The sequence below is a fragment of the Sorex fumeus genome, unplaced genomic scaffold (assembly GCF_029834395.1).
Source record: "Sorex fumeus unplaced genomic scaffold, SorFum_2.1 ptg000123l, whole genome shotgun sequence".
NCBI classification, from domain to species: domain Eukaryota; kingdom Metazoa; phylum Chordata; class Mammalia; order Eulipotyphla; family Soricidae; genus Sorex; species Sorex fumeus.
In genome coordinates this window covers 4779882-4796215 of record NW_026606180.1, presented here as the reverse complement: position 1 = coordinate 4796215, position 16334 = coordinate 4779882, and the positions used below count along the sequence as shown (strand labels likewise).

Genomic DNA, 16334 nt, shown 5'->3' with positions numbered 1-16334 from the left:
GAAATTGAACAAATTTCACTTCTTATTAGCAGTCATCTAAGTTTCATGAAACATTTAATTTCCCTACATGAGTATCAGATAGAATGTTCTAGGTTGAAATTATACACAGATTATTCATCTACCCCTTGCCTTTATTAGACCATCATTATTTAGTTGAGAATGGTCAAATGTTTTACTTTTACTTACTCAGAGGATCGATGGTCTCCTAAGACCATGCACCGACTTACGTGAGAGGAAAGTATGGAAAAATGGGTGATTATATTAACATTCAAATTTAGTGCTTTGCTTTATAACCACTGGTTCTCAAAATCTAAGAATTTCTTGAATTCCCTCAGACCCATTCAGATATCCACCACTTCCCACTCCATTTTGAGGGTGGCTTTACTTTATTTTCTTCATACATTTTATATAAATAACATTGCAACAGATTGAATGCTGATACAAATATGAAAATACAAGTGTATTCGAGCGAGGTTGCTTATTTTCTGAGTCAATTTTTCATAAAACAATATGTAAATTACTTTGTGAAGTTATAAATAAAAGTTTTAATATCTGATAAGGTCAATACCAGTAACTATAACACACATAAACAAAAGCACTGTGATGCCTTATTCTAAATGGGAAGTTTTATATAACGAATGCCTTGAAGAGGCCACACGCAGTTATGCTTCAGAGGAGTACAGCCACTTCTTGAGGTGCCGGGGGTCCAGCTTCGGGACTCACACTTGCCAGACTTGTGTAGTGCTTCTTGAGCTCTCCAGCCTGTCCTGAATTTTTGTTTTTTAGAGGGCACATCTGGTGATTCTTTGAGGTACTCCTGGCTCAGTGCTTGGGAAACATGCTATAATAGAGATCAAGTCCAGGACTCCTGCATGCAAAGCACGTGCTCTGGTCCTTCGAACTGTCTCCAGTCCTTCATAATTTTAAGTATATAAAGGTCTCAAGACCTAAATGTCATAGCACATCTGATCAACATGAAAATTAACTATTGTTTATTTTCCTCCTGAAGAACTCCATGTAGTTGATTTGTCTCCGTTGATTTGGTTTGTGAGTTGTGTTTTGCTTCATTTGGTGGGAGGAGCGGGAAGGCACCGGGTTTTGCTCAGGTCTTGTGCTTGATGCTGTGCTCAGGGATCCCTTCTGGCAGTGTTTTGGGATCGTATGTGGTGCCGGTGATCCAACCCAGGTCGGCTGTGTTGCAAGGCAAGCAGCCTGCCCACTGTACTACCTCTTCCGCCCTGGGAATTTTTAAATTAATCACTATCATTCGGTATGAAGAAATACTTCAGATCTATGAGTTGAGTTACCAAGAAGAGTAAGACTTCGCTCTTGTCCTTCTTTCCCTTTCCCTCTCCTGCCAGGGATTAAATTCACGACCTCAAGTATATGAGCCAGACCCAGTAAGCCATATACCTTGCAGGAGAGCATTTCTTATAAAACAGTGGTCGGTCTGCTGCAGTGGTTGTAACTGCTGGTCTGTGGACTGACATGCAAACCAGGTGCATACCCACAGATGTGAAAAGGTTAAGGAACACTATTCTGAAATCAATCCAGGTCTCAGCAGGTGTGTCTGCTCTGCTCTCTGAGTTCATCAGTCATACGAAAAGGGAAGCACTACTGATTTCATTTTGTTCATAGTGTTATTGGGAAGGTGGTGTCAGAGAATATTTTGTTTCCATTGGACAAATAGGCTAATAATACACACACAAATATTTGCAAAACTACCCAATTCTCTAGGGCAATGGGAGTGGAATAGTAATGAAATGAAATTTTCTTCCCAAGTCCTTTACAAGCAGAATAGATGCCAGTCACAGCTTCTTGACTACTTTAAAAATACTTTTCTCCTGAATCCCTAATTTAAATCTAAATGGAGGGAGAGATCGTACAGTAAATTAGGATTAGGATTTCTGAAAGATTAACACTTAGATTTTACCAGAAGTTAGTAAATGGTTTGATTCGGAAGTTCCACTTGGAGAAATGGAAGGGATATTAATCTGTGTTGAAATTTTTCTGTAAACTTAAACTCCTGCACATTATATCTGTGTAACCTTGTTTTTACTCATTGGTGCTTTTCAGACTCAATTAGGAAGGCAGATTAGGTGTGTCCCTGTTGAAACAGTCAATAATTTACAGGTTTTGGGTGAGGCTGGGGGTAGATAGGATTTCCTTGCTTTAAGAGAAGGCATCTTCTTGTGCCTTCTGAACTGAACCAGATTTAAGTATATGGGATAAACACAAGTCTGTTTTAAAGTGTCTACATGTATGTCAGTGACTTTTAAGAATGAGTATCTTCTTATATGACGGAGTTAAACACCGTGGTGAACAGAGTCATTCGTAGTACAGTTGTTACGGACTCAGTGTTCCAGCCCCGCTCCCACCCCTGAGTCACCTCTGCCACCATCATCCCCAAAGCCTGCACCTTAACAGGCACAAGAATAATACCTTAACTGTGGGGAATATGTAGATTATTTGAATATTTTTCAAAAATTGGTTGACATTCTTAATATGGCCACACCGGGAAATAATGCAGAGTTCATTTCACTATCTATATAATATCTTTAGAGCTTTATCAAAAAACCTGATAAAAGACATTCTGACTCTAAAGAAAAGGAGGCGAGGCTCAAGGACTTGCAGCTCCTGAATCTTTTGTTCGGAAGCACTGTTTCAACAACGATAATGACAGAGTGCTTTTGCAGGGACCAGAGAGATAGTACAGGATTAAAATCCCCTCGCGTGTTGTGGACCCCGCTTAGGCCTCAGTACCACAAGCCCCCCCACCACACACCGCCAGGAGTGATCACGCCAAACCAACCCCCTTATGTCTAATGATGTGAAGGTGAACAGTGTGCAGATTATGATACAGTGGAGTTAATAGACTGGTTAAAAAAGGATGATGCATTTTGAATTAGCCCACAGTGTCTTTAGTTGGAAATTAATTAGATACTGTTATGTAAATGTCATGTTAATTAAGCCAAGAATATTGAACTGTTAATAAATCTGCATAAAAGGATGGTTATTTTTGTGTATTAATGTTTTGCAGTTACCATGAAAGAACTGATAGTGGAATATTTGTTTGGTTATTGAGCTTCTGGTAATTTTTAGCTGACTGACTCCATGACAGTCCATTTTTCCTAATTGATGTGTTTTAGCACATGTTGTAACTGCAGCCAGTGAGGGCTAGTGGAACCAGGAGCCAAAAATAACCAGTCATCACAGCTGTTTCAACAGAATCTTCCTGGGTAGACTGTTGATCTCTATTTTCAAGGTTAAGGAGAAATGCTGTTTTTCTGTATTCTATCAGCTTTAGGTTTTGAATATCAAAAATGACTGCAGATCTGAATGCAGCTCTCCTCCGAACCTGACTTCTTTACTTCCTCCTTAATCTTTGATTGCTCTGCGGGATTAACTACTGCATGGGTAGTTCAGGGACTTTTGATACTTATAGTAACTCTATTGGTGGTTAAAAAAAAGAAGAAAGAAAAGAAAATATAAGAATCTTGCTACTTTGACTTGAAGTGTATGTTGGCAGTTAATTGTATACCTTTATTTAGTCCTGGGCTTTGCTGGTCAGTTAACACACAAATTTGACCCTTGTTAAAACCAAACAGAACTGGAATTGGGAATCTGTCCCTAAGAAAACCTAGTGCTCCATTGCAAACTGAAGAATTTCATTTTGTGGCTCTCACGTGGAATTACAAATAAGATTCATAGTGCTGCATTATGCATGACACCTTTAATACAAGAATGGAAACATCCCTAGGAGAAGAGATAGACTGTTCAGACTCTGGCCATAAACCACAAGCTATCCTGGACTTTATTTGCTTGCAGATTCTGAACCCTAAATTGTTGAAACCTGAAATTATTTTTTTAAAAAATTCTCTGAGTGTAATAGCAATGCAAAATAATGTTTGTTATTAAAACTGATAATTCAGATACTTAATATGGTTTAGCAAAAGAAAGCAAAACACGGTCATTGGCTAAGAGTTTAGGTCAATCTTGATAACAGCCAATGTGCTTGATACCAACCAGGAGTTTGGGTTGGTTAATCACTTTTTTATTGAATCACAGTGAGATACATAGTTACAAAATTGTTCATGATTGAGTTTCAGTCATATGGTGTTCCAACATCTGACTCTTCATCAGTGTACACACACCCTCCCTCCTTTCCCTCTGCCTCTATAGCAGACATTTTTCTTCTTTCTCTCCCTCCCCTCGTGTGTGTGTGTGTGTGTGTGTGTGTGTGTGTGTCCCCCTCTGTCTCTCTCCCCCCTCTCTCTCCTCTCTCTCATATTTTCCTATTTTCCTTTAGACACTGTGTTGGCAATACTGTTACTGAAAGGGTATCGTGCATATTACTTCACCTCCTTTCAGCACTCACTTCTTACTCAGAGCGATCATTTCCAAAGGTTGGTTAATCTTGATTCAGATTTATAATCCTGAAAATTCATCATTGAGTAAGGGACTTTCACTTATTTTTCTTCATATTTAAAACCTCATTAAAATGTTCTAGGCTCGGGGGTGTGGGGGCGACTAAAACCTCATGGGAAGGGGGGCGTTCCGGTCCGTCCTTCACGCCCTACCGAGGTCACCAGTTGCCCCCCACGAGCGGCTCTCCAGCACGGCCACAGCCCCAGAAGCACAAGGGCTTAATGCAGAACCCAGCAGCTTGGAGCAGAAAAGTGAAAGGACTATGCGTTAATCCAGGCAATCATTTCTGCCCAGAGGGGAAAGGGTGTTGCTCCCTTCCGCCCTCCTCCCTCTGGAAAGAAAGATGGCGGCCACATGGGAGCCTTGTGGACAGCAGGTATGAGCCGGGGGTGTGGGGGCGACTAAAACTTCATGGGAAGGGGGGCGTTCCGGTCCGTCCTTCACGCCCTACCGAGGTCACCAGTCACCCCCCACGAGCGGCTCTCCAGCACAGCCACGGCCCCAGAAGCACAAGGACTTAATGCAGAACCCAGCAGCTTGGAGCAGAAAAGTGAACGGACTATGCATTGACCCAGGCCATCAAGTCTGCCGGAGGGAAAAGGGTGTTGCCCCATTCGCCCTCTCCTCTCTGGAAAGAAAGATGGCGGCCACATGGGAGCCTTGTGGACAGCAGGTATGAGCCGGGGGTGTGGGGGCGACTAAAACCTCATGGGAAAGGGGGCGTTCCGGTCCGTCCTTCACGCCCTACCGAGGTCACCAGTTGCCCCCCACGAGCGGCTCTCCAGCACGGCCACAGCCCCAGAAGCACAAGGGCTTAATGCAGAACCCAGCAGCTTGGAGCAGAAAAGTGAAAGGACTATGCGTTAATCCAGGCAATCATTTCTGCCCAGAGGGGAAAGGGTGTTGCTCCCTTCCGCCCTCCTCCCTCTGGAAAGAAAGATGGCGGCCACATGGGAGCCTTGTGGACAGCAGGTATGAGCCGGGGGTGTGGGGGCGACTAAAACTTCATGGGAAGGGGGGCATTCCGGTCCGTCCTTCACGCCCTACCGAGGTCACCAGTTGCCCCCCACGAGCGGCTCTCCAGCACAGCCACGGCCCCAGAAGCACAAGGACTTAATGCAGAACCCAGCAGCTTGGAGCAGAAAAGTGAACGGACTATGCATTGATCCAGGCCATCAAGTCTGCCGGAGGGGAAAGGGTGTTGCCCCATTCGCCCTCTCCTCTCTGGAAAGAAAGATGGCGGCCACATGGGAGCCTTGTGGACAGCAGGTATGAGCCGGGGGAGTGGGGGCGACTAAAACCTCATGGGTCGGGGGGCGTTCCGGTCCATCCTTCACGCCCTACCGAGGTCACCAGTTGCCCCCCACGAGCGGCTCTCCAGCACGGCCATGGCCCCAGAAGCACAAGGACTTAATGCAGAACCCAGCAGCTTGGAGCAGAAAAGTGAATGGACTATGCGTTGATCCAGCCCATCAAGTCTGCCGGAGGGGAAAGGGTGTTGCCCCATTCGCCCTCTCCTCTCTGGAAAGAAAGATGGCGGCCACATGGGAGCCTTGTGGACAGCAGGTATGAGCCGGGAGTGTGGGGGCGACTAAAACCTCATGGGAAGGGGGGCGTTTCGCTCCGCCCTTCACGCCCTACCGAGGCCACCAGTTGCCCCCCACGAGCGGCTCTCCAGCACGGCCACGACTCCAGAACACAGAAACCAATTTCTTAACTATCTGACTTTCAGTAGAAATACTTCCAGGGTCAATCAGTAAAATAGCAGAAATCCAAAACCAACATTTAATTCTTGAACCCAGCTGGAGAAAGCAAATCACTTCACAATGCTTTTTCAGCATGTCTGATTTGGGGGGGGGGTAAACTCTAAATAATAGTGGTGAATCTTTTATTGAAACAATCTAATCAAAGCGGATAGAGTGTTAACTAGAATTCATCTGCCTCACAGGGACGGGGAGGGGTGGGGGGTGGGGTTTTATTGGGGTTCTTCATGGGAAAAAATAAGTATTGGTAAAGGGAAATGTGTTTGATATTTGCATGACTGAGACATAAACCTGAAAGCTTTGTAACCTTTCCCACAGTGATTCAATAAATAAATAAAAAAAAAAATCCTCCAAATAAAAAAAAAAAAAAAAAAAAAATGTTCTAGGCTCAGTTTCCACAGATAGAGACTAACTGTAGTGATGTGAATTGTCTGCTCAGAAATTCCTTTTCCCAACTTTGATCTACTGAACCCTCTTACCCCCTTTACACTGCTCTAAGGAGCTTTGTCAGAAAGGATTCTTTAGGTTGTTCAATTAGCTCTTCCCATCTTCCTGCTTGGAACAAAAAAGAAAGACCCCCCCCCCCCCTTCTTGGGCAGTAGAGCTCCTAGAAAAAGAATAATTCCACTCCTTGATAGAGTAGATGCCCTGACTTCAGCCATTATCATGAATTCTCAAAATTACTGTTTGTTACTATAAACACATAGGACTCCTCTTATATTTTTATTAATGTGTGGAACAAATCTAAAATGTTTCCCTTTTGAGTGGTCCTTTATTTTCTATGTTCACTTTAGCAGCGTTGATGAGGAGTCAATTATATAAGGGTGGATAATCTGCAGCTACTCCTTTTGAGGACATAGGAATCTTATTTACTGGCATTAGTATGGAATGTACATTAGTATGGAATGTACAGTGGTCACACATAGCCGTCCTGGAATTTAACCTGTTTCATAGGGCGACTAGACCAAATATAAGTCCTTGCTCTCTGTTTATCATATTGTCCAATTACCAAAGCTGGCATATATTATCACAGCCAGGTATTCTTGCTGGCAATTTGTTTTGGCGCCACTGCGGTTCTTTTTATACTTTACGGTAATGCAGTGAATACATTGGATTGGGTTGTTAGTTTAACAAGCTCTCTGGAGAACACTTTTGTGATGATGCATGTTGAGATATGCAAGGTAGCCTTAAAGTTATTTGTGCATTTTCCAAAAGCTACAGAAAATGATTTGTTAGAAATTTTTTTAAAGAGTGAAATTCTCAAATCACAGTTGAAGTAAAAATTGCATTTGTAAACATAGAAGTGCTAATTCATGAGTTCCAGCCAAATTTCTTTGAGGGCTTTGATTTGACTGATTTCTCCCTTTTCTTATAGTTGTATTGGGTGGATTATTTTATGTTATTAAAAAACACAGCATTATGGTAGTTGCACCGTCACTGACTCATTGACCAGGTACTGAGCAGGGCGGTAAAAGAATGTTCATCAGAGATTTGAACTAACTGTACTGCTAATATTTACATTGTGCTCAGCTAATGTACACTAATCTTCAACTATTGCATCAAAATTTTCAGAGTTAGAATCTGGGACCCTGGATTTCTAAGATGCTCCCTTAAACTTTCCAAATTTTGGGACTGTTCTGACATTTTTATCTGTTACTACCCAATTATGCTAAACCCCTTCAGGAGGTATATTTAATATTCGTGTGCTTCATTCTGATGTTTGTTCTCTTTAATTTTACCTCAGTAGAAAAAAATAAAGGTTTTTTAAGATGTATTCCCTTCTTGGGACTGGAGATGTGGGCTTAGTAGCAAAAGGCCACTTTTAGCCTATGCAACGCCTTGAGTTTGCTCCCTGATTCTGGGGGTTGAGCTGGATCCCATGCACCCGTGGCATGCGCCTCAGCTGCCCCCATGCCCTGATTCTGGGGGTTAAACTGGATCCCATGCACCCGTGGCATGTGCCTTAGCTGCCCCGTATTCCCTGTCTGGCCCTGTGAAATCTTTTTGTCTAGTCTAATTGATCAACACTGTGACTTTGGGCAATTTTTGTTAACTTCAGAATCATTATCCAGGACCTTTCAGCAAGAGGGGAATAGTTGCAGTGTTTAAGCTGAGTCTTTTATTAAAAAACCTGTATTTTTCCAGATACAAGAATTCTGCTTTTACGCAACACCAACAGGGGAACCTTTCACTGAAGTAAAAGCTACAGTTTTTCTATAGACCTGTAGAAGAGAACGTCCCAAGAGTTCTTGAGGATGTGGGATCTGTTAAACTTTCTTTGTGGCTCGTGTCATACTTGTCCATTCTGATTTTATTTATTTATTTATTTATATTTTACTTTTTGGGTTACACCCTGAAATGCATAGGAGTTACCCCTGGCTCTGCACTAAGGAATTAATCCTGGCAGTGCTCAGGAGACCATATCTGATGCTGGGGACCAAACCCCGGTCAGTTGCATGCGAAGAAAACGCCCTCCCTGCTGTACTATCACTGCTGCTCCTGTTCTGAAATTTTTATATATTATACTTTTGCTGGTGAATGTGGCATTTGGAAACACACACGCACATACACGCACACACACAAAAAAAACAAATTTCACTTAAAATGCCTTGCTCTACTGATCTGCCTCTAAACTTTCGACTTAGTAACCTTACGTCGTTCTCCAAGTCTTAGGAAGCATCCCGGTGGTAATGGTCAGTACGGAATATGCTTCTTCCTGATTGCATTTAGCACTTATTGCTTGTGTATAATCTTTGGCACCCAGTCATTTTCATTCAGCTCTTCATTGCTGTCATTATACTTTATTTTATATGCGAATGATTTCCCAAACAAGGTAATCAACTCCCTTTCTAACCTAGGGTGGCACATAGTAGGTGTTTGCTTAGTCACCTGTGGCATTACCAATGAATGTACCTACCTGGTTTTTTCTCTTATTTCCTTTGTGTCTTCTTACAACCCAGTAACATGTGTTACCATTATGGCTTTGTCAAGGGAAAGAGAAGATCGAAATGAACTTGTTAGATGTGATCTTTATGTCCCTAAATCAAGAGTCTAGGATATAAATTTTAGGAACAGGTATCAGAACTCTTTCAACTTTGCTTTTTGTGAGTAATGTTGATGTCATTTGTCTCATCGTAGGTGACACACAGCTATCTTAAGTAACTATATTTCCCCGTCATTAATTGTAGTCACCTGGCGAACCTTTTCAAATATTTATGTAATATTTATCTGTGTATTCTGTTCCTTTATAATGAGCATAAACCCCTACCAGGGCCTGTCAAGAACGATTTGTTCTCACGTTTGTATAATACTTCGTAACTAAGGTAGGGGTCTGCAGGTAGATAGTATTAAGGGTGTTACATGAATAATAACAGAAGACTTTGTTTGGTGATCCTGATTGTAAGAATGAAGTAATAGTCTTTTTCAAGTCTTCATCATTAACTGACTGTGCCGCTTGTGTGAACTTTTGAATTATGTATTAGGTCTCTGGACCCAAAAGAGTCCAGGAAAGTTACGTTTGTGTCATTAAGGCTCCTGTAATTAAACTAGATATTTCTTGATCAGCAGCGTTTTTTTTTTAACATATTAAAATGATTTTTTTCTTTTTCTGGCAAGTAGTTTTTTTGTTTCTTAGGAATATCTTACTTTTAGGTAAAGCTAGTTTTGAAAGTTATGGTGACCCAAAGCATTCCAGATGGTGTGACCACGGAGGTCAACCTAAGAGGGTCATCCTGCTTTTTGCTCTGTGGAGAAAAAACTTTCCTCTTACCTAGATTGGAATTCTGTTTACAATTTTATTCTTTAAAATTAGGTGAGATTCCGTTTGGTTGGTTGTTTTTTTGTTTTGTTTCGTTTTTATGAGAGGCACGATGCATTGTAGAAATATGGACCTATAGACTGAATTGAAGAACTAAAATTAGGCCTCAGACTTAACACCTGCCATCTCCGTCATCTTTCCTGCTGCCATCCCTTTGCATATTCGCAGGCTGATGCCATCCTTTCCAGGGTTCTGTTTCTCTAGGCTAGCAACTGTGGGCATGTGGAAGCTACGTCCTGACTGATGTGCCTGCCTTTATATTTCTAGGTGGGCCATGCACAGACGCAGCTCATGTCTCGTTAATCACACCAACCAAAAGATCCTGTGGTACAGGTACGTACATCATTCTTATCTGGATTCGTTCTCATCTGAGCTCGTCACAGAAATTAGCTGCTAGTTCTAAATGTACTGTCCTTGCCAAGGTAGTTTCTGATTTCTTTCGTCAATTGCGAAGTGATGTATTATGCGCTTGGTATTGGAGTGGCCTGTGAGCAGAGGTCATGGTGATGCCCTTGGAGGTCAGGGTGAGTTAATGCTGGCAGCAGCACCAAGGAGGTGGATGTAAAAATTTACCGATTTTCTTACTCTCTGAAGATGGTTACTTTCTAAGAATGCTGCTGAGACTTGAAGCATCTGAAAATGTAAATTGTTTCCCCCTTAGTTCTAGCATGTGGTTGATTTTTCTAGATCTTGGACTCACAAACATTCTAGACTGGAGGATAAAAGAAGTAGCAGTCAAACAATCAGTAATTTAACTTGGCAATTGTAATATCCTGATAGTCTTAGAAAACTTCTTTTTCGCAGATGCACGGAGTCCTGAAAGCTTCTTTGTGCATCTGTGACATTTTTCTTAAACATGAAGTCATGAATCTTGTAGCTCTCTGAAGAGCAGTCATAATGCCCATTGCTCTCTTAGCCTATAGCTTAATTTATTCTAAACAATATTTACCTTTTGAAATGATGCTGCTTGCTATTCAAAATATGTTAAGGATTCTGTTTGGAAGAGTTGAAATAATTGCATTGTCTTTTTAAAGGTCTCAGTCAGGGTCTGTTTCATAGCTAAAAGGTCCTTTTAACTCAGGCGCACGTGCTATTTCTACATGCAAATCTTTGCTGACACTTTGGCTTCTGTAAATGCTCGTGGTTTAGATATTGACTCTCAAATAGGTCTGTCCTTGCCCAGTTTCATGGCACCATCCAAGCAGTGAACTCAAGGAGCTTGTGCTTCTGTTCTGAATGACCATTCTTAAGACAGTGCTGTGTGAGATTCCTGTCTGAGCCCACCCTCCTGTGTGTAGGGTCCAAGCCACGCTGGGTAGTTCCTGATTGAGATAGAAAAGAACTTTTTTTTAACCTTGGAGCGAGACAAAAACTGTCCTAATTACTAGTGGGAAGTCAGAGAGCCAGCTTCCTACTCTCTTCAGCCAGAAGCCTGAGAACATTTGAGCCCTTTGATGTAAGACCCAGCACTCCACACACTGTGTGCTTTGGGCTGCCGGCTCCCCTCTCAGCCGACCCTCCAGCAGGGGTTATTGTTGGTGCTTCTAGCTTGCTTTCCCAGTTGGGCATGGAGTGAGTTGCTGGCACGTTGGATCGTCCTGAGAGATTTGAGAAAGAGACCAAGATTCTCAGCGTAAACGCTAAAGTCGGTCACAACAACTCTTGACTATTCTGCAGTTGAGCGCCTCACCTTTTGTACATCTGTCTCTCCTCTCTGCTCCCTCGTGCTCTGTCTGCCTGGGCATGTGCACTGTGTCACCGTGTACTTTCAGCATGCTTCTGCTTTATATGTAAGTTAAGTTACTCTTTAGCACATTTGCAAAATAGCTACTGTTCTTTACAGATGACAATAAAAGGACACCCAGAAACGTAAATATAATTCCTGAGTAATACTTAGTGGAGCTAGTCATCATTAACAAAACTGTAATATCAGCACAGATCTTTCAGAGTTTTAACTTTGTTTTCCATATATTGTTACAACTTACAACATCATGAAATGAAATTTGGAGGACAATTTCAAAATACAACCCCTAATAAGCAGTTTTTAAAACGTGACTTCTAGAAGCAGATCTGGTTTGATATTCTGAGCCACTTAATAAAACGTTCACTTTAAGAAAATAAACTTCTCAAGATTTGTTTTTTGTCTGTAAAGTGGGATGAGACGTTTCCTAGGTCTGATAATGAGAAAAAAAGAAATAAAATTCAGAGTTTATATAATCTTTAATAATGGTAATTGATAACATAATCTTACCATAAGTATTTGTATATTTTGACCACCCATTAGGTACTGTAGCTAGCACACTTAAAGAAGTTTTAGGTGGAAAAAGGGCTAAATTAGAAGAACCAGGACTCGCTGTCTTGCCTAGTTTAGTTTTTTGTTGCTCTCTTCCTTTATTGCTTGACTGTGTTATAATAGGAATCGAGAATGATTTTTTAGTTCTTCACAAGTGAAGTGATAGAAGAGGCATTGAACATTGGTGGGCACATTTTCACGCTCCCTACGGATGCCCGTGGGACCAGGTGGGGCTCCTGCAGGCAGAACACATGGACTAGACATTTCCCCAGTCCCTTCAGGCTTTTTCAGATTTAAGGTGAATACATCCCTCGTTACTGAAAAAGACTGAGAAATTCTTGCACAGAAGGAAATTAAAGCGACGTGCAGGTTATCACCAAAGAAGCCCAAAGGGCAGTTGGAATCTCCGTGAGGCCGGCAGGCTGAGTCTGTTCCTCCCTCCTAGAGCGTGGGGCGACCCGGCTCTTCCAGCAAACTGTCCTGTCTCGGCCCTAAATGATGGTCTGGGCTTTAGAGCAGCGTCTTGCTTTCAAGAGGTGGTTTTGAGAACCACAGTTTGACTTGTCTCTTTCATTTGTCTTGGAGCTTGCCTGCGGTGGAGGGTCTGAACCTTTTCTTACAAACCACGCCTAGTCAGTGCTGCTACCTCACTGTGTGTTCGGTATTTCTTTACATCTCTCTAGATTCTTTCATATTCAGGCTCTTGCCTCCGCCCATTCCGCAGTGTTTTTACCTTGTCAAGTCCTCTCCCAAACAGCTTTCAGAATGTGGAATTTGAGGCGTAGGTGATCAGAAAATACTTTTCAGCGGTGTCATTCAGTAGAGAGAAAATCTCTTCATTTTGACCTTGCTGTCCCTGCCTAACCAGTCCGCCCATCCAAGTTGTCGCCCGAAAGCAGGCTTTCACTGATACTTGGGCTAGAATAAATTGGTTCTTTCTTAGCAGTCCTTGAAGAAGGGTATACAGTGTAGCCAGGAGAGAAAACACTAACGGCTCTTTATGTCAGTATTTTAAAAACTTCTCTTTTGGCAGATTTGGTGGTGGGTGTGGGTATACCTAGTAGTGCTCAAGGCTTTCTCATGGTTCTGTGCTCCAGGGTCAGTCCTTGTGGTGCTCAGGGGGACCATACATGGTGGCAGGGATCAAACTTGGGTTGACCACTTACAAGGCAAGCAGTCTTCCCTCTGTACTATCTCTCCTCCTCCCTTTGCCTGATTTATAATAGATACTGCATTTTATTACATATTCTATGCCAGATGGACTTTCCGGTTGTTATTCTGTTTGGGGTTTTTTCTGTTTGTTTTTCGTTTTGCAAAAAAGACTGATGAAACCATTATATGAAGCTCTTTTATAAAAGAAATTGTGTAGTGTTACTTGACAACAGGGCACAATAATTATACAGTAAAATACAGTTTTTAAACTAGTAAGTAGGGGCTGGAGTGATATCACGGTGGGTAGGACGTTTGCCTTGCACACAGCCCAACCCGGGTTCGATTCCCAGCATCCCATATGGTCCCCCGAGCACCACCAGGAGTAATTCCTGAGTGCATGAACCAGGAGTAACCCCTGTGCGTCGCCGGGTGTGACCAAAAAATAAATAAATGAAACCAGTAATTATACTTAACAGATATGTATATAATAAATATATGGGACCCTAGGGCCGGGCGTTTGTACAGCAGATAATGGCTTTTTCCTTCCATGTAGCCAACCCATGTTGTATCCCAGCATCCCAAATGGTACCTGGAACACCACCAGGAGTAGTTCCTGAGTGCAAAGACAGGAGTAATCCGTGAACATTCCCAGGTGTGACCCCAAGCTAAGTAAAACTACATGGCCATACAATTCAGATTGCCGTGTACTCAAACAGGATGTGTTCCATTAACAAGCAGTTTTCTGTGTAGTGCTTTGAATATTATATGTGAAATCAGTATTAGACCCATTACTGTGTGATTTTTAATAATTGAGGCCCAAATGTTGTCCTGAATAGTCTATGTACTTTCTGTGCAGCATTGTAGGACTGTTAAAACGAGAGAAGAAACTCTCTTTAAGGGTTTGCTTTGCTACAGCCCTCAGTTGAGCTGTAGTGACAAATAAAAGGTGAGTTTGTGTTTGTAAGTTGGATGGGAAAGGGTTTTCCGTTAGATGTTGACTTTCAGCTCTCCAGGACTGTTAGCCATTCAACTTGGTATGACCTTTAGAAAAAATACCAGTACCCTGAACATTTTGGTATTTAAACAGAGAAATACCGCGTGCAAGTATGGTGGCTTTCTAATACTGTGGGATGTCTACAACCAGCAAAGAAATGAAAAGTGCTTCCAGGTCCCAGGTTGCTTTTGGTTAGAATGTGTGAGTTACAGCATATCACACCTTCAGATTACTACAGAGAGTACACATCTCTTCAAAGAATTCAGAATGTTTTGCACATGGTCCTTTGTTTTTTCTCAAAAGATTCCTGCCAAGAATGACTATCTTATAAAGGAGAGCGTTCACTTTTCTTGGCAACAAACCACCAGAAAATTCCCTTTGTGCTTCATTTTTGCTACCAAGTCATACTTTATGCCAGCATGTTTTATTATTTTTTGGCTGAGGGGAGGGGCACACCCAGCGGTGCTTGAGCTGCTCCTGGCTCTGTGCTTGGGCGTAGCTCTATGGCAGTTCTGGGCAGGGGTGGCGTGCAGTGCAGGCATCGAACCAGAGAGGGCCACATGCCGAACAAGCACCTTAACCCCTGTTCTATCTCTTCCCCCAAATATTTTAATCCAAACTTCGACCTTCTCCTTCTATTTAAAGTGTCTTGCAGAGAGGGGCTGCTGGTGCTTGCCTTGCATCTGGCTGGTGTGCATTCAGTCTGGCACCCCTTGTGGTCACCCAAAAATAAAGTAATTAAAAAGTTAAGTTTCCTATAGGAAAGAGGAGAGATTTTGCCTTTTCTTAGTTTAGTTTTTTAAAAAAAGAGCCATACCCTGTGGTGTGGAGGGAGGGGGCCAGGCCCCACTGGAGCCTTGTGACTCAGGCCTGCTGCTTTCTGGGGATCAGACTCGCATATGCCAAGCTCTGCCCTACTGACTGAGCTGTCTCCTCTTAGGATTTCTTATTTAAGACAAGGTATGCCAACGCTTTCTTTCTTTTCTTTTTCAAGAAAACTTATTTGCAAAATTTCTTTATTTTGGAATTTGCTATTGGTGAACCTTAAAATTGAAAATAGAGGGGCTGGAGCGATAGCACGGCGGGTAGGGCGTTTGCCTTACACGCAGCCGAGCCCTCGGGTTTGATTCCCAGCATCCCATATGGTCCCCTGAGCACCGCCAGGAGTAATTCCTGAGTGCAGGGCCAGGAGGAACCCCTGTGCAAAACCGAGTGTGACCCACAAAGAAAAAAAGTAAAATAAAATAGAACCACGTCTCATCTTAAAATTCCTTGAAGGAGTAGTCTCTCTCCAGCAGTACCCTTGAATAGTAGCAAATCGAAAGACCCTCCTTCTGTGGGTCAGCTCCAGCCAGCCTTGCACCAACTTGGAGGATAGGGGGTCACATCCTGTGCTGCATGGGGCCTCCTCGCTCTGTGCTTACAGACCAGTCCTGGTGATGCTTAGGGGGTCAGATGCGGTGTCTAGGATGGCAGTGCAAGGGCCTCAGCCCCTGAACTTCTTTCTCATCTCTCTCCCTCTCTCTCCCTCCTCTCCCTCCACTTCTTCCCTCCCCTGTAGGTCTCAGGTTGAATTTATCAATTGATAAGCTTCTTTATGGGGGGGGAGAAATTAGGAAATTGCCCCTTCCTTAGCTCATCTTTTTTAATGGCTTTGTTTTTCCATTTTATAGTCCTTTCATTGAAATTAAAATAAGAAATAAAGAGCTGGAGAGAGTACATGGGTAGGGTGTTTGAAGGGAAGAGGGGGCAGGGGTGGGAGAAAGGAAGGAGCCGGAAGGGTGGGAGGGCTGGCCACGTCTCAGACTGGCAGGCTATCTCCATGCCACACCCGTTAGATTCGCTTTTACTCTTCCTAGCAAATGTGTGAGGTAAACTGTTCTCTCA

General features: G+C 42.7%; 1 protein-coding gene across 1 annotated transcript in view; it reads left to right on the top strand.

Moving 5' to 3' along the window:
• The window catches only part of ZFAND3 (zinc finger AN1-type containing 3), a 306708-nt gene that overhangs the window by 231219 nt on the left and 59155 nt on the right, over window positions 1-16334 (top strand). Inside the window, exon 4 of the mRNA XM_056137350.1 lies at window positions 10276-10341. Within this exon, the coding sequence (XP_055993325.1) occupies window positions 10276-10341 (66 nt within the window). The remainder of the gene's footprint in view (window positions 1-10275; window positions 10342-16334) is intronic.